This window comes from Rhinoderma darwinii, chromosome 4 (genome assembly GCF_050947455.1).
Source record: "Rhinoderma darwinii isolate aRhiDar2 chromosome 4, aRhiDar2.hap1, whole genome shotgun sequence".
Lineage (NCBI taxonomy): Eukaryota > Metazoa > Chordata > Amphibia > Anura > Rhinodermatidae > Rhinoderma > Rhinoderma darwinii.
This window is the reverse complement of record NC_134690.1, coordinates 270,263,647-270,291,415: the sequence shown is the minus strand read 5'-3', so window position 1 is coordinate 270,291,415 and position 27,769 is coordinate 270,263,647. Positions and strand designations below refer to the sequence as shown.

At 40.1% G+C, this 27,769-nt stretch overlaps 1 protein-coding gene across 4 annotated transcripts in view; it reads right to left on the bottom strand.

The window, feature by feature from the left end:
* AHI1 (Abelson helper integration site 1) overlaps positions 1-27,769 on the bottom strand; it is a 242,704-nt gene that overhangs the window by 137,120 nt on the left and 77,815 nt on the right. For all 4 annotated transcript variants that reach the window (XM_075862504.1, XM_075862503.1, XM_075862501.1 and 1 more), the window contains exons 15-18: positions 24,796-24,914; positions 23,626-23,756; positions 23,309-23,449; positions 7,837-7,985 (exon numbers count right to left, since the gene is read on the bottom strand). In XM_075862504.1, the coding sequence (XP_075718619.1) occupies positions 7,837-7,985; positions 23,309-23,449; positions 23,626-23,756; positions 24,796-24,914 (540 nt within the window). The remainder of the gene's footprint in view (positions 1-7,836; positions 7,986-23,308; positions 23,450-23,625; positions 23,757-24,795; positions 24,915-27,769) is intronic.

Below are 27,769 nucleotides of genomic sequence, written 5' to 3'. Positions count from 1 at the left end.
TGGCCCTGGGAAAGCTCCCCAAGGTATATGTTTACCAGTATTACAGCCTTCTCCCATTCACTTGAATTGGAGAAGGCTGTAATACTGTGAAATGCTGTTACAAGTGTGTGGGCGATTCACAGTGCGAGCAGTAAGGGGAATAAAAGGGAAGCAGCGCTCGTACGAGCGCTGCAGCCCCTTCAAAACAGCTGATCAAGGGGGTGCTGGGATTTGGACCCCAACCGATCAGGTATTGATGGCTTATCCTGAGGATAGGCCATCAATTTCTTATGACTGGAAAACCCCTTTAAGTGCACCACTGATACAGCTTCCGTCGCATTATGACTGTGTCCAGCTACCACCGTGTCTGCCATTATTTTTAACGGATTTAGAACAATTTGTGGTCATATATTATTCTAAGCTTTCTAGTTTTATGTGCCTTTTTAAGGCAGCATATCCTTTTCGATGTTGTGTCATGAATAGCTTTGAGAACTCTCTGGGGGAAGATTTATTAAAACTGGTGCATAGGAAAAGTGGAGAAGTTGCCATAGCAACCATTTAGATTCCACTTTTAATTTTACAAAGGCCCCCAGGGACCTGATGTGTTGACATGGGCAACTACTCCACTTTTCCTTTGAACCAGTTTTGATAAATCTCCCCCTATGACAATTTTTTAATACTTTGACACCTTAGGATAATTGCTGCTTGTATTTCTCTTTGCTTCATAATAAATGAATAGTTTTTACAAAAATAATAAGCTCTATTTGTATACAATAACAATCACATGATAATAAACAAATGTGAAATGTCCTCTGGCATTCAAGGAAATGCATTGATGGAAATGTACATCTTTTAGGAGCCTCACACACGAGCATGTTTGGTCCGTGATATACGGTACGTACGTCGGCCGCATTCCCCGGACCAAACACACTGCGGGGAGCCAGGCTCCGAGTCCTAGCATCATAGTTCCAAAAAAGAAAGAATGGATGCTGGGAACCAAGGAAGTATTGAAAATACAAAAATATTTTATTCACATAGTTAATTTATACAATAATAAAAGAATCCATAGACCAACAATAAAAACATGGATACTCAGCTGGGAATTGGTCTAAATATGCACAAATAGTGCATGAAACATGTGTGAATCTCACAATTGGAATGGTACAGGATATGTATACTATGATATTATAAAGAAGTCGACCTAATTACATAAGTCAGGTATGACAGAGGCAAAGAAGTTTGTATAGTAAATGTCATGAACACATAAATAAACATCTACAAACCATTTCAAGTAGTGGCTAGTGTTATAATCATGACATGAAAGCCTGTGTGCCATACATATATTGTGCTGCGGAAAGACCAGAGATAGAGGAGTATATTCCACAAAGAATTAGGATGTAGTATAGAGGTTTAAACATACCCATTATCGAGAGACGGAGTAACCACAACTGAGCTCCACCCCAACGCGCGTTTCGGCGCTAATGCCTTCGTCTGGGGGTGGTGTCAGGTTGAGGTCAGAGGTTCTTTATGTGGGGACAAGCCAATGGACTGTGCTTATTTTACCTGACAAGTGTGTTGAATAATGAGATTGATCGTCCTGTACGATTATTGGTCGCTGTCTCCTGGGGGTCAGAGAGGCCGCGCCCACGTCGGCGCCAGCCGCGGAGAGCTCGAGCCAGAAGCACGTGACCGAGTCAAAATGACTCAGTCACGTGGGTCAAGCAGGAGACACGCCACGAGTGACGAAGACGGGGGCCGGACACCGGCCGCCAATGAGAGAGCGACACAGGACGGATAAGCCATACATGGTGAGGCACACAGAACAATAGTGCATTGTGAGATAGCAGCGATGTAGATTTATAAAGTGCGTCAGTAATAAAAGGGATAGTGCATCTCTAATTGTAGGTATATGCCTGCGGTATCAGTAAATTTGTTATACTGATCTCAAATTACATTGCAAATACATGGATTATACTTATGTATGATCGTGCATAACAGTGAATATCGCATGTTGTGTGAACATGGATCAATTATATATAATTAACTAATGAATAAGTGAAGCAACATGAAATAAATATGCTTGACAGGCAAACAGTGAATGTATAGTGAATATAGATAGTTGTTGCTCACTGATCAAGGACTTACTGGGGAAGATGCAAGGGAGGATGGTAGCATGGATGTTCAGGCTGTTGAAGGAGCTAGCAGGGTAACAGAAGGCAGGGTAGGGGAAAGAGTGTCAGGGAGACTAGTCCTGATCTGGAACACCCAAATAAGTTTGCCAAGTTGGTGAATGAGGGGGACGTCAGTTCAGGGGTAGCACTACTGCAGCTAGACACTTCCTCTAGCAACCAGGGAAAGGTCTGCTCCAGTAAGGAGGGAATGTGAGTATAGGAAAGGCTAAACCGGTCCTGGCAGTGGGAGACTATTATTAGAGGAGAAGATAAGACAATCTGTCACAAAGACCGGGAATACCGAACAGTTTGCTGTCTTCCAGATTAGGTTGACAGATTATTGGAAGGAGCTGGTGCAGTCATGGTTCACATTGGCAGAAATTACAAAGTTACAGGTAGGTGGATGGTCCTAAAACACGATTTCAGGGACTTGGGTAACAAGCTCATGGAAAACTGGCTAAAGAATTGGTGTAGGAAGGAGGGATTTTGGTTCTTGGCGAACTGGTCAGACTTCTCGGTTGGCTATAGACTCTATGGTAGGGCTGGGCTGCACCTAAATGGGGACGGTGCCGCTGTGTTGGGGGAAAAGATGGCTAGAAGGTTGGAGGAGTGTTTAAACTAGGGAATGGGGAGGGCAATTACTGTATAGAAAGGGAGAACAGCGTAGCTAGTCAGCTTGGGCTGAGAAATGAACATGGGGGGTGGAATAGAGGAATGGATTAGAACAGTTAATAGGAATAAGAAGAAAAGTGGTACAAATAAACATATAAAGTGCATGTATACCAATACCATAAGCCTGAATAACAAGATTGAGGAATTAGGGTTGATAATACTTGACTGAATTCTTTACTGTGAGAGCAAATTCATGAAGGGCCTTGATGCCTTTTATGAAAAATATAATATTACAAGTTATGAGTACTAGATTCTGAGGATGGGACATTGATCATGGGATTTATTCTGATTGCCATATTTGGAGTCCGGGAGGAATTTTCCCCTAATGAGGCGATTGGAATCAACCTCATGGTGGTTTTGCCTTACTCTGGATTAACGGTAGGATTATAGGTTGGACTTTATGGACCTGTGTCTTTTTTCAACCTTATCAACTATGTAAGATGTAAATCTTGAGGGTAAAAAACAAATAAATGTTTTCAGAATGCTTGTGATTTCCTTTCCCTACCATGGAGTATATTAAGAGCTGAACATTGATTTACTAGCCTGGATTACTTAAACCATTTGACAGAATGCGGTTACTTTTAAAGTGGATCTGTCAGCTGAATATGCTGCCATATATAAAACTAAATATGCCCATACTCCTAGTAGGCAAAACAGCAAATTTTTTTTGTTTGGTTTTGCGAATAGGAGTGCATTAAGAATACAGCAGGTTCTATTATTCATGAGGGGAGTGGTCCACGCCCACCCAGTGGTGATTGACAAGCTGCAGTGAATACACATCAGTTTATCAGTCACAGGCCTGAAAGGCCCCATAAATACAGCTGACTTAAAGCAGAGTTTGCTGTATTCTTTCAGTGCTTCTACTAGCCAAATGGCACACATTTTTTTTGTGCTGTTTTGGCTACTTGGAGTACAGATCTGTAAGTGTAATATACTGCCTTTAGGGCAGCATATTCAATGGACAGATCTGCTCATAAGTGTAATGGATTTGCCTGACACAGCTTCTTTGTCGACGCCCGTGTTTAATCAGCCTGCATCTGTGCCTAGGTCTGTTAGAGTGACTCGATCTGCTCCCACTCAGGCTGGGAGGCTGAGGAGTGGGAGAACCTATCACAGCCTGGCCAGACGGAGCTAGCTCCCGCCCTCTGTCTATTTATACCTTAATTTCCTGCTCCTTCTTTGCCTGTGATTATGTCTTGTTTCCTGGCTCTGCTGCTCCTGCTAATATTATTGACCTCTGCTTCAAATTAACCCTAGCTTTACGGACTATTCTCCTGCTCTGCTCTGCGTTTGGTACCTCGTACACTCCTGGTTTGACTCGGCTCGATCACCGTGGGCAACTGCCCCATTTCCCTTAGCTTCTGTGTACCCTTGTCTGTTGGTCTGTCGTGCACTTATTGAGCGTAGGGACCGTTGCCCAGTTGTACGCCGTTGCCTAGGACGGGCCGTGCAAGTAGGCAGGGACTGAGTGGCGGGTATATTAGGGCTCAACTGTCTGTCTCCCTACCCCGGCATTACAATAAGAAAGCAGTTTAGGACACTGCTTCTCAAACTGTAAGGCGTCTCCTAGTAGTTAATGAGGCGCAACTATGGAGGCAGTTGTGACAGGACTGATCCTTATCTGCTCACTCCAAATACACAGGTTCTTCTCCAGCTGTAGCAACCACTGGCTTAAAAACACAATGACATGTTTTGCTTAGTTTAATATTATACTGGTTTCAGGAGACAAATTAAAAGATATATTAAGCAATATATTGAATTTGAACGTTTGTGTTTGGCCTGTACTTTCACCAGTCAGGACCAGGAATCACCATGTTCAGGCCAGTCGGCCAAGTGAACAACCTAATAACATTTTACGCATTTTAACATCACATATATACTCCAGGGCTACATAAAAAAAATCTCAAAAAGAAAATGCCTGGGGTTGAACAGCCCTAGTATAGCTGCAGGCTTCAGAATAATGAATTCACGTATGCCGCTTAGACGTAGGAGATGCTGTCAAAGTGAATTATCTCTTTCACTGCTTGGTTAGAAGGAAGATTGAGTAAGAGAAACTTACAAAGATAACCACCTGGATAGCCAGCAGCAGTAATGATGTAACAAAGATCTGTAGGGCTTGATACTACATATGCACGATCACACTATTGTTTTAATAATTAAGTGCTAAAACAACAACGAAAATTACAGGAATATTAAGAATATTGCTTTGTTCTAACACAACTACAAAGAAATGTCATGGAAAAGTAAAGTCAACTTAATACAATGGACTGTTCCCATGAGAGACCATGAGATGAGAAGGTTTTTTTTTCATCCATAACAATAACGGCCTTTAATCGCACTGGCAATTCAGCAATCCACCAATATAATGGTATATCTTGATGTACACTTGTGGAAAAAGTCTAGCTTTAAGCAGATTACACGTTGGTGTACCTTGCTGATGATAGTCCTTCCCTGGCTTCCTTGCTTCACTCGGTAGAAGAGTTTGGAACTTCTTCAGGTGTCAAGGTAAATTGGTACAAGTCTGCACTTCTCCCTCTTAGGGCCTTAGGCTGTATTCAGTAGAGTTGTAAAACTCATATATGTACCCTTTAGAGTTCAATTAGTATTGCGTCAGACTGCGATACTTTTGTCAGTTTTTAGCCCCCTACCGACAGTTAAGTCATAGTCGGGAAGGTTTAGTATGGAGGAAGCTCACTGTCTGAGCCTGCTCCATACTCAGCAGGTGTCTGCTGTATGTTACAGCCGACACCTCACTGCAATGGCCAGGATTGGCCATTGACCACTTAAAGCCTATGTACACCATTAAAAACAATTTTTTGTATTTTTTTTAAAATAAAAATATGTATCAGTGTTTTTGGTGAAATATTCTAATTACTTTTTATTAAAAATTGTCTTTACTTTTTCAGATACAGCTGCTTTGCATCCTGTATACAGAGGAGCTGTATCTTGCGCTGAGACCTGAGTCCCGCTGACCTGATGGGTTCAGTGACAGAGTGTCCTGCGTGTCTCAGACACACAGGATCCACCTGTTATCGATCACATCTAAGTTATGAACAGGACCTGCTGTCACTGAACCAGTCAGTGCCATTTCTTCCCACAGATGTGACTTCTTGGGATTGTTGAATATGATGGTGTAAAATCACGACCAAATGACTGTTTGTTTTTATGCTTTATGTTCTTCTGTGCCTGTAAAATAATGATCATGGCTTGGAAATCTACAGGCCCTCCTGCGACACCTCTTCAACGTTCTGCTGTGACATCTCTTCAATGTAGCGTGGTTTGTCATTCTGAGGCACTGGAAATCCGGTGTGGCTCCATCCTTTGCAGAGTGGATAGCTGAGGTTAATGTTCTTCTCCTAAAGGATATCTCGGCAGATGACTGCGTGTTGATCTCATTATAAATAGTTGGTCTGGTTGGATTGCCTGTAAAGATGGCCCTGAGTTGGCTCACTGGCTTATCTGATTTGGCTAATGTACAATCCACTGTTTCTGCTGAGAACTTGACTCCCTCTTCTTTATTTTCCCCCTCCTCTGCTTTTTCTTCCCGAATGTGCTTTCCTTAGGTGTTTATATTTTGTGTATGTTTGTCGGGTCCATGTGGTACTTACCTCTTGGGTGAGAAAGTTCTATGGCCTTCTTATGTTGGTACTGCAGCTTCTTTTGATTTTACATGATGGCCAACTTTGCTATTATACTGATTATAGATATCAGTACTTTATTTTATGACTTCTCTATTTTGACTATGTTTGTTGTGCTACCTTATGTGCATTGTGATGTATATTATTTGTTAAAGGGGTTATCCAGCGCCATACAATTATATGCCAATCATTCAATAGCTCTATATTAAGTGACTTACTAATATACTTCTTATGAAGTGCGCCAATTTGGCGATTGAGAACGCAGTAACGTGTTCCCGGAAATCCTGTAGTTCATTCACCAGTAAAAAACACAGCGATACAGGCCCACGTGATCAAGAGGGTTCTCCGTGTCGGCGTGTCATCAAATCACATGCCGCTAGAGGGCTGACACAGTGACGCCGTTGAGGAAGTAAGCTAGCCCCCTTCTTCCACTCCCTCGGCAGTACACTACCCAGCACATTCACAATGTGGACAGAGATACAGGAGCACAGGGGAAAAAAAGGGGGATGCCGGGATTTGTAGTTTTACAGCGCACACGGAAACTGGAAGTCCCATCTCACTAACGGAAGATGACAGCGTCTTTGGCGTTACATCAAACGCAAAATAATGTTTTTGGCCCCTCAAACTAAAAGTAGACATGCTTGAAGGTGTTTACAGGTAGATTTGTGAATTTCATTTTTTGGGGGGGGGGGGGCCCTGGATAACCCCTTTAATATTTTTAATATTTATATTACTTGTTAACACTTCTTTTCTTATATATATTTTTTTTCAATGCTAATAAAGTGGATTAAGAAAAAAAACAAAGCAAAGACTATTAGTACTGTACTGCAACAGCCAACATTCTGGAATTGCTTCTTTATAGAGAATTTTATAGTCAGACAAATTTAACATATGGACTCTATTAGGTGCCATAAGGAACGCAGAAGGGCATGTGCTACTGCTTATGCTTAAGGTGCTTCTATCCTATGTAGATTACATGGTCCTTTTTGCTAAAGAGCTGAGGGGGAAATGTTGCTACATCAATGGCCACTTAGTTAAAGGAAAGCCATGGATAAAGCAACCTTGCCTACTTGGCCAATCAGCCGACAATGCTGCTGCATTTTCATACATAGTATGCTTTGTTAGAGCACCTGAACAGAAGTTTGGGGGGAGCACTCAGAGTAAGACGACACCAATTAGGGCAAAACCAGTTGTATAAAGAAGCATTTTTGTTGTAGTTTTAGATCTGGCACATCCTGCTGCAACAATACTGCTTGTGCAAACATGTGATCTGCAGAAGAAGTTTCTAGATTCTCTGCTCCATATGACACTTAGCAAGCAGATGTACATGTTACAAGCTGAAATCAAAACCATAAGAGAGAAATAAATGAACATACCAAAACAGAATCCAATTTCTGCCTCACTTTCATCAGTCGCATAGAGGATTTTGCAGCAATTACCGAATCTTGACATGCAAGAATATTGGAACTACTTTGTCTATTTGCATCACGGTCGGCCTGCACTGATTCAGCTTCAAGTTGGGCAACTAAGTTAAAAACAAAACAGATGAACAAAAGTTACATTAAGAATTAAAAAAAAACAAAAAAACACACGCTCCTCAAATCACATGTTAATACACAGTCTTATGCAAAACTTTGGCTTAAATTACATGGTCTTTAACTATATATGGAAGGCAGGCAAAACGAAATGATCAAATAGAGTGCATGCCAGCTTATTTCAAGAAACAAAAATAAAAAATAAATACAAGGCAGCACCTCAAAACATAAACCAATTATATTTAAAAAAGAGACACTTATATAGGATATAACACAGCCAAACTGAAAACATTAAAAAAAAAACATTCAAAGTATTACAAGCACAATCTTGACCCATGGTCCACTTAAAAGTCCCCGACATGGTATAGAACCAATATCACAGCTTCCATAAAGTCACAGTGCATATAAATATAAAATAAATGCGCATATAGTGAATATACAAAGAAACTGCTAAAATAAAGTGGAAATTGTAGAAGTGCAAAAAGTCCTAAAAAGACTTAAAAAGGTAAATAAGTATATCAAAATGACACCACCAAAATGGTTTCATGTGGGAATGGCGTAACATGCATGTGGTATGCATTTTTTTTTCTATATGGTTTCAAATTACATGGCCTGTTGAGTTTCTAAGTGAGAAGTTAACACTTCAGTTTAAATATCTTGGGATTACAATATCAAGAGAAATTAAAGATTTTTATCATCTTAATATCATCCCTCAGATAATATTTTAAAAGACAAGGTTCATTTATGAAGAAAGCTCTCTTAGTTCAGCAGATAGAGTCGCCCTAATCAAGATGATTTTGTTACTGAAGACCTTGCACTCCCAACAATTTTTTTTTAATTCTCTGGCCCATTAGAGAAGCACATTATGTAAATTGTGGTGAAGGTATTCTTCTTACCAGTGGCCATATTTGTGAGTTATCCACTCCCTTCTGGTCCTCAACTGTGTCATGTGACCAGCAATAGGACTCTCCGAGGAGCAGAAGGGAGTGGGTAGCTCAAAAATATATCCACCGGTAAGAAAACTACCTTCACCACTATTTATATAATGTGCCTTTCCAAAGGACCAGTGAACAAAAAAATTTGCGGGAGTCGCATTCAAAGAGCTATAACTTTTTTATTTTTTCGTCTACATAGCTGTATGAGGACTTGTTTTTTGCGGGATTAGTGGTGCTTTTTAATAGCACCATTTTTGGGTACATATAATTTTTATATTAACTTTTATTAACCTTTTGGGGGGGGGATTATAAAAAAAACCTGAAATTCCGCCATTGTTCTATGAGTTTTTAAATTGACGCCGTTCACTATGCGACGTAAATAACATGTTACCTTTATTCTATGGGTCGGTACGATTACGGCGATACCACATATGTAGAGGTTTTTTTATGTTTTACGACTTTTGCACAATAAAAACACTTTTGAACTAAAATTATTTGTTTTTGCATCGTCGCTTTCCAAGAGCTGTAATTTTTTTATTTTTCCATCAATGTAGTGATTTTTTGGGCTTGTTTTCTGCGGGACAAGACGTAGTTTTGAATGGTACTGTTTTGGGGTGCATGGGACTTATTGATTCATTTTTATTATGACTTTTTTGGGGGGCAATGGAAAAAAATTTGCAATTTCGCCATGGTTTTTTGCGTTTTTTTTTTACGGTGTTCACTTTGCGGTTTAAATTACATATTAACTTTATTAATGGAGTCATTACGGTCGCGGCGATACCACATATGTGTACTTTTTTTTTTTTTTTACACTTTTACTAAATAAAACCACTTTTTATGGAAAAAAATGGATTTATTTTTTTACTGTACTTTTTATTAATAATCTTTATTTCACTTTGATGACTTATTTTATTAGTCCCACTAGGGGACTTTACTGTGCGATCTTCCGATAGCTGCTATAATGCTCTGGTATACTTCGTATACCAGAGCATTATTGCCTGTCAGTGTAAATCTGACAGGCAATCTGTTAGGACGTGCCTCCGGCGCTTCCTAACAGGCATATGTCCAGGGCAGACCTGGGGGCTTTTATCAGGCCCCTGGCTGCCATGACACCCCATCGGAGACCCGCGATTGCATTCGCGGGCCGCCGATGGGTGACAGAGGGAGCGCACTCCCTCTGTAACCAAAGTTTAATGCCGCGGTCGCTATTGACGGCGGCATTTAACGGGTTAAACGGCCGCGATCGAAGTAAACTTCGATCGCGGGCGATGGAGCAGGGGCTCAGCTGTCATCAGACAGCAGAGCCCCGGCTCCTGCCTGCACGGGAGACCCATGCAGGACTTAGACTAGGCTGACGTGAAAAGGCGTCAGCCTAGCCTAAAGCCCATTAGTGACCGACGTAAAAAGGCGTATTGGTGGTCACTAAGGGATTAACTGCCCTATCTATTTACACAGAAGAACTTTTAAATATTATTAACAGCATGTTATCCACCCTAATATGGTAGGGTAGACCCCTCGTATGGAACTTTAAAAAGTAATTACGTTTTTTTGAGGCCGGTGGATTATCAGTACCAAAAATTAGGCTGTAATTTTTGGACACGGAATTTAAATTTATATTGGGATGGGAGGACTACCTGACAAATAAGATCCTGAAGGGCTCTTAAGAAAGATGGGTTTAGCTTTATATTCCATTTGTTGGATTTGGGCATCTTTGGTGGCCACGGATATAGGAAGCATCTCTTGTCTCAAATGGCCTTTAGGATCTGGTTGGATATTAAAAATTAAGTAGAATCTCTTAACTATTTCGAAATATCACCTCTATGGCATAACTCCTCTCTTGAGGAGTTAAAGAGGCTCTGTCACCAGATTTTCAAACCCCTATCTCCTATTGCAGCAGATCGACGCTGCAATGTAGATAACAGTAACGTTTTTGTTTTTTTCAAAAACTAGCATTTTTTGGCCAAGTTATGACCATTTTTATATTTATGCAAATGAGCCTTTCTTAAGTACAACTGGGCGTGTTTAAAGTTATGTCCAAGTGGGCGTGTATTGTGTGTGTACATCTGGGCGTTTTTACTTGTTTTACTAGCTGGGCGTTGTGAATGGAAGTGTATGATGCTGACGAATGAGCATCATCCACTTTTATTCACAACGCCCAGCTTCTGGCAGTGCACAGACACACAGCGTGTCCTCGCGAAATCACGCTGTGAGGTCACTCACTTCCTCCCACAGGAACTTCATCGCGTCGGACTCGCGAGGACACGCTGTGTGTCTGAACTGCCAGAAGCTGGGTGGTAACGAAGAGAAGTGGATGATGCTGATTCGTCAGCATCATACACTTCTATTCACAACGCCCAGCTAGTAAAACAAGTAAAAACGCCCAGATGTACACACACAATACACGCCCACTTGGACATAACTTTAAACACGCCCAGTTGTACTTAAGAAAGGCTAATTTGCATAAATATAAAAATGGTCATAACTTGGCCAAAAATGCTCGTTTTTGAAAAAACAAAAAAACGTTACGGTTATCTACATTGCAGCGTCGATCTGCTGCAATAGGAGATAGGGGTTTGAAAATCTGGTGACAGAGCCTCTTTAACCCCTTCCCGCCATTTCACGTACAGTTACGTCACGGGAGATGGCCTTTTCCCGCATCTCCACGTAATTGTACGTGATGGAGATGAAGCTGGCTCAGGAGCTGAGCCAGCGACATCACCGCCGGGTGACAGCTGTATGTTACAGCTGGCACCCTGAGGTATCGGCCAGGACCGGAGCTAGCCTCCGATCCGACCAATTAACCCCTCACATGCTGCGTTCAATAGAGATCGCAGCATGTGAGGAGTTTATAGCCATCGGCACCCCAGCAACGTGATCGCTGGGTTGCCGTGGCTGCAAAGGCGATCGGAGGGCTAATACTTACCTCCCGGTCCGCCAGTAACGGATTCCTCCTATGCCGTGTCGTCGGCGGGGCCCAGGAGGCTTCTGGTACCATCGGCAAGATGGCGCCGGCTCAGCTTCCAGCTCAGAAGCTGAGCCGGCGTCATCAGCAGTGGATGTCCGCTGTATATTACAGTGGACAACCCGATCTATCGCCAGGAACCGGAGCTAGCTCCGATTCCTGGCATTAACCCCTTCAATGCAGCGATTCAATGGAATCGCTGCATCAAAGTGGTTTGTATGCAATCGTCAGCCTTGCCATGCGATGGCAAGGCTGGCGACTGTTACTATGGCAACAGGATGCCTAACAATGGCTTCCTATCTGCCATTACGTTAGCCGATTAGGCCCCGCCCGGAGGCGGAGCCTGATCGGCTTGCTGTCAGTGAACAACTGACAGTTCTAATACATTGCACTACATAGGTAGTGCAATGTATTAGAACATCAAACAAACAGTTGGACCTTCAAGTCCCCTACTGGGACTAAAGAAAAGTGTAAAAAAAGTAAAAATAAAAGTTGTAAAAAATACAATAAAAGTTTCAAATAATAACACAAAACACAATCGCCCTTTTTCCCTTATCAAGTCATTTATTATTGAAAAAAATAATAAAGCCATACATATTTGGTATCGCTGCGACCGTAACGACCTGAACTATAAAAATATTATGTTATTTATCCCGCGCAATGAACGCCGTAAAAAAAATAACTAAAAAATACAGACATAATTGCTATTTTTTGGTCACTTTATCTTCCAAAAATTGAAATAAAAAGTGATCAAAAAGTCGCATGTACCTAAAAATGTTACCTATAAAAACTATAACTCGTCTCGCTAAAAACAAGCCCTCATACAGCTCCGTCGACGAAAAATTTAAAACCGTTATGGCTCTCACAACTTGGCGATAGAAAAATTACAAAAGTTATTTTATTGTGCAAAAAGTTGAAAAACATAAAAAGTGCTATAAATTAGGTATCATCGGAATCGGACTGACCCGCAGAATAAAGGTAGCATGTAATTTATAACGCATGGTGAACGCTGTATAAAAAGAACTAAAAAAATATGCCAGAATTGCTGTTTTTTGGTCACCTTGCCTCCCAAAAAATAAAGGATAACAAGTGATCAAAATGTGGCATGTACCCCAAAATGGTACCAATAAAAACTACAGCTCGTCACACAAAAAAAAAAACATCCCTCATACCACTACGTCTATGAAAAAATAAAATTAGTCAAGGCACCAATAAGCCAGGAAATAAAAATATGCAGTTGTGCCGGCCCGAGGGGAACGTTTCTTCTGTTTCAAGTGGCGATTTATCAAGGCCCCTAAAATTAGGGAACCAGGAAGGGGAGGGCCCAAACATATCTGCTGGAAGTGAGGGCGCCCGTATTATACCAGGACAACACTTTCCCAGCAAAATTCCCCAAACTTCAAAGGTGCGGAGTGCGGAATAAGTAAAGACCATTTATTAGTGCGACACCGGCCTGTGCAGAAAGGATTGTGTCACAGCGTAACACACATCTATGGATTATTTTATTGTTTTTTTTTACCCCACTATACCACCTGACTATGCCCCTTATATACTCCGCCCGCCTTACATGTACCCCCACATTATAAACGGAAACACCAGTAAGACTCCAAACAAAACTACTACAAGCAAAATCCACGCTCCAAAAGCCAAATGGCGCTACCTCCCTTCTGAACCCTACAGTGTGCCCAAACAGCAGTTTACTTCCACATATATGGCATCGCCATACCCGGGAGAACCCTTTTAACAATTCTTGGGGTGTGTGTCTCCAGTGGCACAGGCTGGGCGCCACATATTGGCATATCTATTGAAAAACCATTTTCACTCTGCAACATCGAGTGCACACCAATTTCTGCCAATCACCTGTGGGGTTAATATGCTCACTACACCCCTAGGTGAATACCTTGAGGGGTGTAGTTTCCAAAATGGGGTCACTTCTGGGGGGGATCCACTGTTTTGGTCCCACAGGGACTTTGCAAATGCGACATAGCGACCAGAAACCAATCCAGCAAAATCTGTACTCCAAAAGCCAAATGGCGCTCCTTCCCTTCTGAGCCCTACTCTGTGCCTAAACAGCAGTTTATGACCACATATGTGGTATTGCCGTACACAGGAGAAGTTGCTTTACAAGTGTTGGGGTGCTCTTTTTCATTTATTTGTTGAGAATATGAAACATTTTCAGCTAAAACTACGTCTTATTGAAGAAAAAGGATTTTTTTTATTTTCACTGCCCAATTCTAATAAAATCTATGAAACACCTGTGGGGTCAAAATGCTCACTACACCCCTAGATGAATTCCTCAAGGGGTGTAGTTTCGTGAATCTAGTCACTTTTGGGGAGTTTCCACTGTACTGGTACCTTAGGAGCTTTGCAAATGTGACATGGTGTCAAGAAACAAATACAGCAAAATCTGTGCTCCAAAAGCCAAACGGCACTCCTTCTCTTCTGATCCTTGCCGTATGCCCAAACAGCAGTTTATGACCACAAATGGGGTATTGCCGTACTCCAGAGAAGTTGCTTTACAAATGTTGGGGTTCTTTTATTCCTTTATTTGTTGAGAAAATGAAAAATTTTGAGCTAAAGCTACATCTTATTGGAAAAAAAGGATTTTTTTTACCTTCACTGCCCAATTCTAATAAAATCTATGAAACCCCTGTGGGTTCAAAATGCTCACTTCACCCCTAGATGGATTCTTCAAGGGGTGTAGTTTCCTAAATGGAATCACTTTTTTGGTGTTTTCACTGTTTTGGTCCCTTAGGGGCTTTGCAAATGCGACGTTGTCTCCGCAAACCATTCCTGCTAAATTTGAGCTCCAAAAGCCAAATGGCGCTCTTTCCCTTCTAAGCTCCGCCGTGTGTCCAAACAGCTGTTTATGACCACATGCGGGGTATTGTTTTACTCGGGAGAAATTGCTTTACAAAAGTAGTGGTGCATTTTCTCCTTTTAGTCCTTGTGGAAATTAGAAAAAATTAGCTAAACCTACATTTTCTTTGAAAGAATGTAGATTTTCATTTTCACGGCCTACTTTCAATAATTTCTGCAAAAAACCTGCGGGGTCAAAATGCTCACTATATCCCTAGATAATTTCCTCAAGGGGTATAGTTTCCAAAATGGTGTCACTTTTGGGGGATTTCCACTGATTTGGTGCCGCAAGAGCCTTTCAAACCCGACATGGAGCCTAAAATATTTTCTAATAAAAAGGAGGCCCCAAAATCCTCTAGGTGTTCCTTTGTTTCTGAGGCCGGCGCTTCAGTCAATAAGTGCACTAGGGCCACATGTGGGGTATTTCTAAAAACTGCAGAATCTGGGCAATAGATATTGAGTTGCATTTCTCTGGTAAAACTTTCTGTGTTACAAAAAAAATAGATGAAAATTTAATTTCTGCAAAAAAAAAAAAAAAGAAATTTGAACATTTCACATCTACTTTGCCTTAATTCCTGTGAAACATCTAAAGGGTTAAGAAACTTTCTAAATGCTGTTTTGAATACTTTGAGGGGTGAAGTTTTTAAAATGGGGTGACTTAGAGGGTTTCTAATATATCAGGCCCTAAAATCCACTTCACAACTGAACTGGCCCCTGTAAAAATAGCCTTTTTAAATTTTCTTGAAAATGTGAGAAATTGCTGCTAAAGTTCTAAGCCTTGTGATGTCATAGAAAAATAAAAGGATGTTCAAAAAACGATGCCAATCTAAAGTAGACATATGGGGGATGTTAATTAGCAACAATTTTGTGTGGTATTACTATCTGTCTTACAAGCGGATACATATAAATTTAGAAAAATGCTAATTTTTGCACCTTTTCGCTAAATTTTGGTGTTTTTCACAATTAAATACTTAATGTATCGAGCAAATTTTGCCAGTAACAAAGTCCAATGTGTCACGAGAAAACAATCTCAGAATCGCTTGGATAGGTAAAAGCATTCCGGAGTTATTACCACATAAAGTGAAACATGTCAGATTTGAAAAAACTGGCTGTGTCCTGAAGGCCAAAACAGCCTGTGTCTTGAAGGGGTTAAAGTCATTGCATGATTACCAGTTTTGGGTCTCTTAGGGCGTTATTGCCTTAAAACAAATATTCCAGAATAACAATTTAAAACAATCCTAGAGATTCTAAAATTAGTTCAATCTTTCGGATAGGGACAAGTTTTGGTTTATACAGCTGAAACACGCCTTTGATTGCACGAAGAAAAAATAAATCTCATTATAGATTCCCAGGGTTTACTTTCGTTTATTTTTTAAATTTCCTGTTACTCGAGTTGGAATCTCTAAGTTATATAAAATATTTTTAGATATTGAATTGGGATTCGCTTACTTTAAATCCAAAAAGAAATGAGTCGTGTACTTAGGTCCTATTACAGAGAACAATGGACTCAAATTTACAAACATATTCCACTGGTCTCGTCCAATCACTTTGGGTTTGTTAATAGACTTTACCGCTTTCCTCTATAAAATATGGATGAGGAAATCTAGTGACTGTCCTAAATGTCTGGGCCCTAATGCCGATTGGTTTTATTTGACATGCTGGTGTCCTAGACATCATAGGTTTTCGGTGGCCTCAATTTTGAGATCCCCTTGACCCTGGACGGTGTGTTCTGGAAGACCTTTTTACAAGTGATATCTCCCAACCATTATTCTCCGGTTATTCAAAGTTCCCTTTATGTCGCCAGGAACCGTCTACCTAAATTTTGGCTTTATGTGAATGCTCCATCATTAGATGAATGGGAAAAAGTATCATTATTTTGTTAAACTATGGGACTTTTGGTTTAAATACATGAATAATAACAAAGTCTTGCTGTCACAGAAGAATTTTTCTTGGCTCCCGATGGAATGAAAAGGGTGGGGGGTGGGGGTCAAATAATAATGTAATTATAATGATCATTATCAAATGTTATGGGTGTAACTGATACTATCTTGTTTAAAATAAAAAAAGAGGAAGAAAAAAAGAAAGAAAAAAAAAAGAAAAAAGATAATACTATCTCTGCAGGGAACACTCTCACATACAGAAGTGGTCCCCAACCACCGGGTCACGGACCCATACAGGCCGTGGACCATTTGGTACCGGGCCTCAGTATCTGCCCCAGTGGCCACAGGGAATCCCGGGCGAAAAACCACAACAAATTGTGGTGCAGTTTTTCGCCCGGAATGTCCACTGCGGAAAACTGCTGAGCCTCCTGGGATGACATTTTATCCCAAAAGAACGCTGCAACCGGTGATTGGCTGCAGCGGTCACATTCTGAGTCAAGTATAAGATTATTTTTTTTTCTGAGTTGCGTCTTTTGCTGTGGAATCGCTGAGATTCTGCCGCAATAAATGGAACAATTGCAATTTGTTGCGGGTTTTACCTCCCCATTGAATTTAATGGGGAAAACCCACAACAAATAAGCAGTGTTTACTGTTAACATGCTGCGGACTAAAACTCTGCACCGCATGTTAATTTGTGAGCGTTTTTTCCACTCGCTATTTACGAGGCGTGCTGCTACTGTATTATGCTGCACATTTTTCGCCACAAATTCTGAATTCTGAAACCCCTCCCTCACCCCCCCCCCCCGTCCGTCCGTGGAAAAATGGTCTTGCCTGAAACTGGTCCTTGGTTAAAAAGAGGTTTGGGACCTGTGACATACAGTACCAGTCAAAAGTTTGGACACACCTTCTCAATGTTTTTTCTCAATAATTTTTGTTTCTACATTGTAGATTCATATTGAAGACGTGGAAACTTTGAAGGCGCACATATGGAATTAAGTGGTAAACAAAAAGGTGTTAACCAGAATATGTTTTTTACTTTAGATTCTTCAAAGTGCCTATCACAGCATTCTGTAACCACATGCCATCCCATCCCATCTGGTTTACGCTTGACCCCAAACACACTTCCAATCTATGTAAGGGCTATTTGACCAAGAAGGAAATTGATGCAGTGCTGCGTCAGATGACATGGCCTCCACAATCACCCGACCTAAACCCAATTGAGATTGTATGGGATGAGTTGGAATGTAGAGTGAAGGAAAAGTAGCCAACAAGTGCTCAGCACCTCTGGGAACTCCTTCATGACTGTTGGCAAACCATTCCAGGTGACTAACTCATGTACATGATTGAGAGAATGCCAAGACTGTGCAAAGCGGTCATCAAAGCAAAAGGGGCTACTTTGAAGAATATAAAATGTAAAACATATTCTGTGCTCTTCAACAATTTTTTGTTTACTACTTAATTCCATGTGTTCCGTTATAGTTATATAATATGTTGAAAATAAAAAAAAACAAGAAAAACTATGGAATGAAAAGGTCTGTCCAAACTTTTGACTGGTGCTGTACGTCATCTTTCTGAAATATTTAATTTGCCATTACTGTTTGGTTCCCTAATTTATCATAGTGGAGAAAAATAAAACATACAATTTTGCATGAGTAGATTTTTAATGGTTTCACTGCAAATAGTAATGCAGTTATCAGGTGAATGGAGGAATCTCTATGCTGAACATTGCCCCAGCACTGCCCTCGTCCTCATGGTTGTGCCTGAATCACTCAGGTTCCAGTGTGCAGTAATATCACGTTGTCAGATCGGAGCTGAAGTGACGTGGGCACAACTAAAACGACCTGAGCAGCTCCGGCACGATTAGAAGACATCACTAGGTAAATTTAATCACCTGTGCTTACAATCTAGAACAGTTCTTAAAAATTAACCTCTTGCCGACACAGGACGAGACTACTCGTCCTGAGCGGCGGGTGCTTGCCGCATTAGGACGATCATTCTCGTCCTGCAGTTAAACTGTCACAGCATGTAAACACACTGTGACAGAACAGTGACTTCAGCTGTCATAGACAGCTGATAGTCACATATGTTAGTGGCAGGACCGATCGCAGCTGTCCCCGCCTGGAGATGGCTGTGATTGGTCAGTCAATCCAGACAGACCAATCACAGCCAAAATGTGAAAAAACCGCCTTCCCCAGCTCCGATCTCCTCATTCCTGTAACAGTTGTGAGGAAATCGGAGAGAACAGCTGTAATTTAGTGTGTCCCAGTGTGAAAATTAGAAATAAACCCCCTAGAGACCTCTATAATCCCCCTGAACTGCTCCTTGACATTTGGGGAGCTGTCATTTCATTTGTCCTGTTGAAAAAAAATATATATATATTTTAAAAAAAAAAATCTAAAAAAATATATATAGTGTTAGTGATAGTAGTGTAGTGATATTTAGTATAATCATTTAGGTAGGTTTTTTTGTCCTGAGTTTTCAAGTGTTTTTCTAGTCAGAAAAATAAAATTTGTCTGTTCTAGTATGGCTAAACAGATGTACACCGTGGAGGAGACCTACACCATGCTGTGTTCAGACACAGATACCGCCAGTGATGATGAGGAACATTTCCTAAAAATGTCCTCATCAAGTTATAGTGAAGAACCCCCACAAAGGCGGAGTAGGCAGAGTGACAGTCAGTCAAGTGACTCCAATTGGGTGTCCCCAAATATGTTTTCTCCCCAAATTCCGGAATTAATTTCTGCCCCGGGAATAAAAATTATCACCATCGGGTACAGCGAACTGGATTTAAAAAAAAAATCTTTCACAGAAGAGTTAGTGAACCTGATGGTTACACAAACCAATCTATACGCATCACAATTTCTGGCAAGTCATCCCACCTCTTACTATGCAAGAAGCCAGATGTGGCATCCCACTGATGCCGCAGAAATGCAAATGTTTTGGGGGCTTTTTCTGAATATGGAGCTTATTAAAAAACCCACCATACAGTCCTATTGGTCCACTGACGTATTATATGATACGCCAATGTACAGGGCAGTAATGATGAGAATACGGTTTGAAGCGCTGTTACAATTTCTGCATTACACTGATAACAGCCAGTACCCTGCCCCTGGCGTCCCTACCCACGACAGACTATTCAAAATTAGGCCACTACTGACTCATTTTAATGAGAAATTTTCAGAGGCATACACCACACAAAAAAATATTGCCATCGACGAGTCACTCGTGCTGTTCAAGGGGAGGTTCGGATTCCGGCAATATTTGCCAAGTAAACGTGCAAGATACAGAATCAAAATTTACAAGCTCTGTGAGAGTGAAAGTGGGTACACTCACAGATTGCCAGATCTGTCCACCAGAATGCCCCACCATCCTCAACATTAGTGCCAAAATTGTCTGGGACCTTTTATACCCCCTGCTAGGTAAAGCGTATCACCTATACATAGACAATTTTTATACCAGTGTCTGTTTGAAAAAGGGATAGTGGCCTGTGGTACAGTAAGGAGGAATCAAAGAGGCCTTCCCAAAAATTTGGTAGATCAAAAATTGAGACCTGGCGAAAGTAGGTCCCTGTATAATGCAAACATTATGCGGACTAAGTTTAGTGACAAAAAAGACATCTTCATGCGGACAGCAGCACCCCTGTTCCTGTAAGAGGCAGTAACACCACAGCCCTCAAGCCTGTGTGCGTACAAGAGTACAGCCCGCACATGGGAGGGGTGGACCTGGCTGACCAATTATTACAGCCATACAACATGATACGGATGTCACGCGTCTGGTATGAAAAGGTCGCAGTGCACTTAATTTAAACAGCACTGTGTAATACCTTTATATTATACCGCAAGACAGGAAAAAATGCCCGATATCTTGAATATCAAGAGCAGATAATAAAGCAATTACTGTTTGAAGACCGGACAGAAGAGGGTGCAAGCACATCCCATATAAGTCAGGCCAGCAGAGTTGCACCGGGACAGCTCTTCCCAGCCAAAATTCCCCCCACTGAAAAAAATAGACGGCCCTACAAAAAATTTTGCGTTTGTTACAAAAATGGACTTAGAAAAGACACGGGTTATCATTGCGACACTTGTCCCGATAAGCTGGGGTTGTGCATCAAAGAATGTTTTCGTTCTTATCATTCTGATCTAAAATATGAATTTATTCATTCTCTAATTTTGTTTTAACCCCTTTTGCTCTTTTCATATAGACGTACAGATATTTTATCCCTATTTCCATTACATTAGTGCCCATTTAAAAATTGGAATTATACCTCAAATAAAACAAACAAGTTCATTGTATCCCTAGATGAATACTGGAGGACGGTGTTTTCATATGTTCAATAGCTCAAAATGAAGTGTGGGGGGAGGGAGAGACTGAGTAATACACAGATTCACAGGCAACGGGCAGAAGGCTTGAGAAAGCGTGTTTACGCGAAACAGCTGTTGCCTGTGAATCTGTGTATTACTCCGTCTCTCCCCCCACTTTATTTTGAGCTATTAAACATATGAAAACGTCAGGGTGAGTGCGGCTCTATTTCTTTCTTCACACATTGTGATACATATGAACTTTTCTTGCTGAGCCAGCACCTCCTTTGACATACAACAGAACTGTATGCTACCTAGGCAGTGATCTGCCGAACGTCCGGAGGAATATTCATTGCAGCGGTGCCGACTTATTCTCTTTTGACTACCACTTCAGAACATTGTGCCTGGAATTTATCTCACTAGGCCCAAAAAGCCACAAGGCACTTCAGTTTTATGCTCTCCCATACTTCCAGGTAAAAATATATGGTCAACATAATCACTATACCCCTAGATGAATACTTTCAGGATCTGATTTTAAAAATGGGGTCACTTCTGGAGGGGTTACATTGTTCTACCAGCTGAAATCCTCTAAGTGGAAGCTATATTCTGAAAACTACAGGGTATTCCTTTGCTTTTGAGCCCTACCATGTTGACAAAGAAAAGATTTCGGCCTAAGTTGGGGTAATTTTGAACAAGAGAAACAGCTAAATAAACATTGGGGTACATTTCCTTAGTTTCATATACTGGATACGAAGAAAAATGTCCTATAAATGACGCATTTGTGAGAGAGAAAAATAATAATAAATTTTATTTTTACACCGGCTATGCATTAATTCCTCCTACAAAATGTAGTCTCAAACGACCAACTACATCCATGAATAAATTCCTTGAGGGTATAGTTTCCAAAATGGGGTCACTTCTTTCGGGTTTCCACTGTACTGGTACATCAGGGTCTCTGCAAATGTGACACAGAACCAAAAAAACATCTGTGCAAAATCCAAATGGCACTCCTCACATTCTAATCCCTGCAGTGGGTCCAAACAGCAATTTATTATCACATATGGGGTTTTCCTGTAATCGGGAGAATTTGCTTTACAAATGTTGTGGTGCTTTTTCTCCTTTATTCCTTGTAAAAATTAAAAACTTCTATGTTTTTTCAGAAAAAAAATGTGATTTATTTTCACAGCCTAATTCCAATAAATTTAGCATAAAACCTGTGGGGTCAAAATGCTCACTATAACCCTAGAAAAATTCCTTGAGGGGTGTAGTTTCCAAAATGGGGTCACTTTTGGGGGGTTTCCACTGTTTTGGCATTCCAAGACCTCTTCAACCCTGACATGGTACCTAAAATATATTGTAATAAAAAAGTGCCCCCAAAATCCACTAGTTTCTCCTTTGCTTCTGAGGCATGTAGTTCAGTCCTGTAAAACACTAGGGCCACATATGGGATATTTATAAAAACTTCAGAATCTGGGCAATAAATATTGAGTTGTGTTTCAATGGTAAAACCTTCTGTGGTACAGATTTTTTTTTTACTACAAATGAATTTCAGCAAAAAAATGAAAATTTGTACATTTTACCTCTACATTGCTAATTCCTGTGAAACACCTAGAGGGTTAAGAAACTTTCTAAATGCTGTTTTGAATACTTTTAGGGGTGCAGTTTTTAAAATGGGTAGATTTATGGGGACTTTCTAATATATAGGCCCCTCAAAGCCACTTCAGAACTAAACTGGTCCATAAAAAAATAGGCTTTTGAAATTTTCTTGAAAATTTGAGAAATTGCTGATAAAGTTATGAGCCTTGTAACGTCCTAGAAAAATAAAAGGACGTTCAAAAAAACGAAGCCAACATAAAAGTAGAAATATGGGAAATGTTAACTAGAAACTATTTTATTTTGTGTGGTATTACTATCTGTTTTGCAAGCAGATACATTTATATTTAGAAAAATGCTAATTTTTGCACATTTTTCTTAAATTTTGGTGTTTTTCACAAATAAATATTGAATTTATCGACCAAATTTTTTCTCTAACATAAAGTACAATATGTCACGAGAAAACAATCTCAGAATCGCTTGGATAGGTAAAAGCATTTCCAAGTTATTATCACATAAATGAACACGTCAGATTTGAAAAAAAATCGGCTGTGTCCTAAAGGCCAAAACAGGCTGTGTCCTTAAGGGGTTAAAATATATGAGAGTACACGCTATAAATATTGCTGGTTACACTGGACAATAGTTACTTTACAAGATTGTCTGGTTGGTTTGAATTATTTTAAATGGAATAGGTTTAACTAAAGGTCATCGTTTTTCACTTAGATGTAAAAAATAAAGCTGGAGCGGTGTCCGTAAAAGAAATACTGTATCAGTAATTATGCTCACCCTTGTAGTCATAAATATATACAATGATTGGCTGGCTCGGTCCATAGGCACAAAATGCCACCATGTGTTCATGAGGGTGAAAGGCCACATCTCGAAGTGGGGCTGTATATGACAGCTCTGTATACTTGGCTACCTGATCCCCTAGGATAGAAGAAACAACCATATAATGACCTTTATAAGCAGTGTAGGAATTTAAACTGATCACTCTACTGAAAATACATAAAAAAGCTGAAGTCAACCAGTCTATGGTCCATGATCATTTTAATTTACTTAATAAGCAAAATAATAATTTTCAAATGATTTATAGATCGTCTCACCTGTTTCAGCATTCCACACATACGCGACACCGTCTTCGCTACCAGCTATGACGAATGTTCCACATGGTGTAAAGGCACTATGAAGTTTTTCCCTATAATTTGTGGCTCCAATATATTTTTTTGCAGCCAGTCTAAAATAGAATTAAAGAGAAAATCAGACGCAATTTGCTTTTATATATAATCTATATTATTCCTGCTGCCTGACCTCTACAATCTATACAATATTTGAGTTTTATAGCTGCTTTGAAGGTCAGCTTAAAGAGGCTGTCACCAGTTTATAACTGCCCTATCTCCTACCTAATGTAATAGGCGCTTTGATGTAGATAAGTACGGTTTCTTTTTTAAAAACTTTTATTTTTGACAAAGTTATGAAGATTTTAAGATTTATGCAAATTTGTTAATGCCCAACTGGGCGATTTTTTACTTTGGACCAAGTTGGCATTATAAAGAAAAGTGTATGACGCTGACCAATCAGCGTCATACACTTCTCTTCATTCATGTCCCGCTGTACTCACAGCGAGATCACGCTGTGCCATCACTTACTCCCACAGTAACTTCACCGGAGCGTCGGGAGAATGACCAGACATTGTCTCCTGGCTGGTCATTCAAGTGAATAGGAGCAGAGCTGCAGTTCTGTAGAATGGCCACTATGCAGTTGTTGGAGCCATCTACTTCCGACTCCCAATACTGCATACCGTTCAAAACATCCGGCACACGGAGGCTGCTGGTATGGCGGATCGGTGCGGGGTCCGGGTGTCGGACCCACGCCGATCATATAGTGATGATCTATCCTGGAGATAGGTCATCAGTTGTCCGGTCATGGACAACCCTTTTAATGTAGGGAAGATTTGCAGTGCAACAAAACTCAACTTACACTTAGTCTAAATCTAAAAATAGTATTGGAGGTAAATTGCATCTGCTCCATCTTAAACGGGACTAAGCAGCATAACCACACACAGTCCGAGGACAAGTGTGGTACAGTCTCTGAAAAGCAGCTTTCTATAAACTTAGCTAGAATGCGTATGTACGGTAGATTTTTCAATAGATGATGTGCAATCATAACAAGAATTTTTTTTAACTACCATAACAATCTACTACTGATCTCATATATCACATGGACCTTAAAAAAAAAAAAAAAAAGACAAAGACAATGGAAAAAAAATTACTTGCATTCTAAGATCCATGATTCTGACTGTGCTATCCTTTGTATGAAGTAACAGACGCCTTCCATTTGGATGAACTTGTAAGTGATTCACGGCTATTCCTTTCATATCCGTTTCTTTTATTTCCTAAAATGACAAAGTATTTTTTTTTTTAAAAATGCTAAGGCAGAAAATACTACTGTACATCATCAGAAAGAAAAGAACAAATTAATTCATGGATTGTCACCTGTTCAGTTGCAAGAAAGGGCACAATAACGTGTTCAAATGCCAACATAATATTACTTAACGCGTCTGGTTAAATATAATCACTCTCTGCTTTCATAGATTTTAACATAAATGCACTTATTTCTTACATATCATTTGCAATCCCCTAATATTTAAGCGCAAAATAAAATCTGGCTTATCTATGCATTCCATGGACGATGCATCGAGGACTGTCTAATTTTGAAAAATGAGAACTTGCTGCCTGCTTTCCCCAGCAATCACATCTGATAGCAGTGTCCTGGCAGATTGAGCCACCACGCATCAGCTCATGAATAGGGGACTTATTATCTTAAAAACACCTATCTAAAAAAACATTAATTTAGGTTACAGTATTTTAACCCCTTCCAGCCGCAGCCAGTGTTAGCCTTCCTCATACAGCCCCATTTTTCAAATTTGACACTTTATCAAATTAATTTATGTGGGAATAACTTTTTAATGCTTTTACTCATCCAAGTGATTCCCGAGATTTTTTTTCGTGACACATTTGTCGAGATTTTTTACATGCCAGTCTTAATATTCAGTTCACCGGAGTAAGATGTGACACATTTATTAAGAGGCAAACTGCGGCTTCACGTGGGAGCCTAATGAGATGGGAGAGGAGAAGAAGCGGTACAGTGAGTAATTTATTTCTTCATTTAATTTATTGTCAGATAAAGGGGGGATGGTACAGAGCCGGCCTCTACCCTGTTATGCCCCTGGCCACATAGTGAAATCTACACTAACTAGATGCTGGCCTAGATTTCCGCTATAAGTTACACCAGCTTCTGGCGTTAATTATAAAAAAAGTGTCGGGCTGTGAGTTGTCCTGTCCCTTTCACTCAACTCCACCCATTGTTTTTATAAAGGAGACAACAGAAAACTGGTGTAGAAAATTTGATAAATTCCGCGGATTGTACTTTATTTCAGTGGTACATTTTGGTCAATATATGGAAAAAGAAACACCAAAGTTTATGGAAAATGTAAATTTGTATGCTTATAAGACATGTATTATCTTACTACAGAAAATAGTTAATTCATTTTTACCATATGTCTACTATTTTTTAAAGAGGCTCTGTCACCACATTATAAGTGCCCTATCTCCTGCATAATGTGATCGGCGCTGTATTATAGATAACAGCAGTGTTTTTTATTTAGAAAAATGATACATTTTGACCAAGTTATGAACAATTTTAGATTTATGCTAATGACATTCTTAATGCCCAACTGGGCGTTGTGAAGAGAAGTGTATGACGCTGACCAATCAGCGTCATACACTTCTCTTCATCCATGTACCCAGCACATAGTGATCTTGCGAGATCAGGATGTGCTGTCACTTACTCACACATTAACTTTACTGAAGGGTTTCTTGAGAGTGAATAGACATCTCTTCCAGCCAGGATGCGATATCTATTCCCAATCCCGACACTTCGGTAACGTTTGTGTGTCACTTACTCACACAGCACATCGAGATCATGTTGTGCTGTCATTTACAGCGTGATCTCGCGAGATCACGTTTGCTGTCATTAAGTCCCACACAAATGTTACCGAAGTGTCGGGATTGTGAATAGACATGGCTGGAAGCAATGTCTATTCACTCTCAATACACTTCAGTAAAGTTAATGTGTGAGTAAGTGACAGCACATCGTGATCTCAAAAAGATCACTATGTGGGGAGTACATGTATGGAGAGAAGTGTATGACGCTGATTGGAGAGCGTCATACACTTCTCTTTACAACGCCCACTTGGTCAAAAGTTAAAAAACGCCCAGTTGGGCATTGAGAAAGTCGTTAGCATAAATCTAAAATAGGTCATAACTTTCTAAATAAAAAACACTGCTGTTATGTACATTACAGCGCCGATCACATTATGTAGGAGATATGGCACTTATAATGTGGTGACAGAGACTCCTTAAACGTCCTTTTATTTTTTTAGGATGATCAAGGACTTTACATTTTTAAAGAAAATATCTAAAAAAAAATAAAACCGCCAGAATCGCTGTTTTTTGTTCACCTTAGCGCTCACATTTTTTTTTATAAAAAGTGTTCAATAAGAAATAAATACCAAAAAATGGTACCAATAAAAACTACAGTTCGTCCTACAAAAAATAAGCCCTCACACTCCTCACTCGACAAAAAAAATTATGGCTATTAGAATATGGCGAAACAAAAATATATTTTTTTTAACACATAGTTTTTTCTTTGTAAAAGTAGTAAAACAAGAGAAACTACATAAATTTGGTATTGCCGTAATAGTATTGACCAGCAGAATAACCCCCCAAAAAATGGAGTAATCGCAGTTTTTTCCAATTTCACCCCACAATTTTTTTCCAGTTTCCCAGTACATTATATGGTGCCTTAAATAGTGTCAATAGAAACTACAACTCCTCCCGCAAAAAAAAAAGCCTTCACACCACTCCACTGACCGAAAAAGAAAAAAGTTATGGCTCTTGGAAGGCGGGGAGTGAAAAAGAAAAAAAAAATGGCTGTGGCGCCAAGGGGCTAAGAACCCATCCCTCGACTTGTCTTTTTTGTCCAGCTATTGCTCCTTCTCACCACTTCCATACGTCCCAAAATTCCTTGGACAACATGTTTACCATGCACTGTCCTCTCATCTTTCATCCAACTCTTTTCGACCAACAACAATCTGGCTTATGAACACACCATTCTACAGAAACTGCCTTAACCATAGTCACTAATGTTCTCTTAACTGCCAAAGCCTCACATTACTCTGTTCTCCTA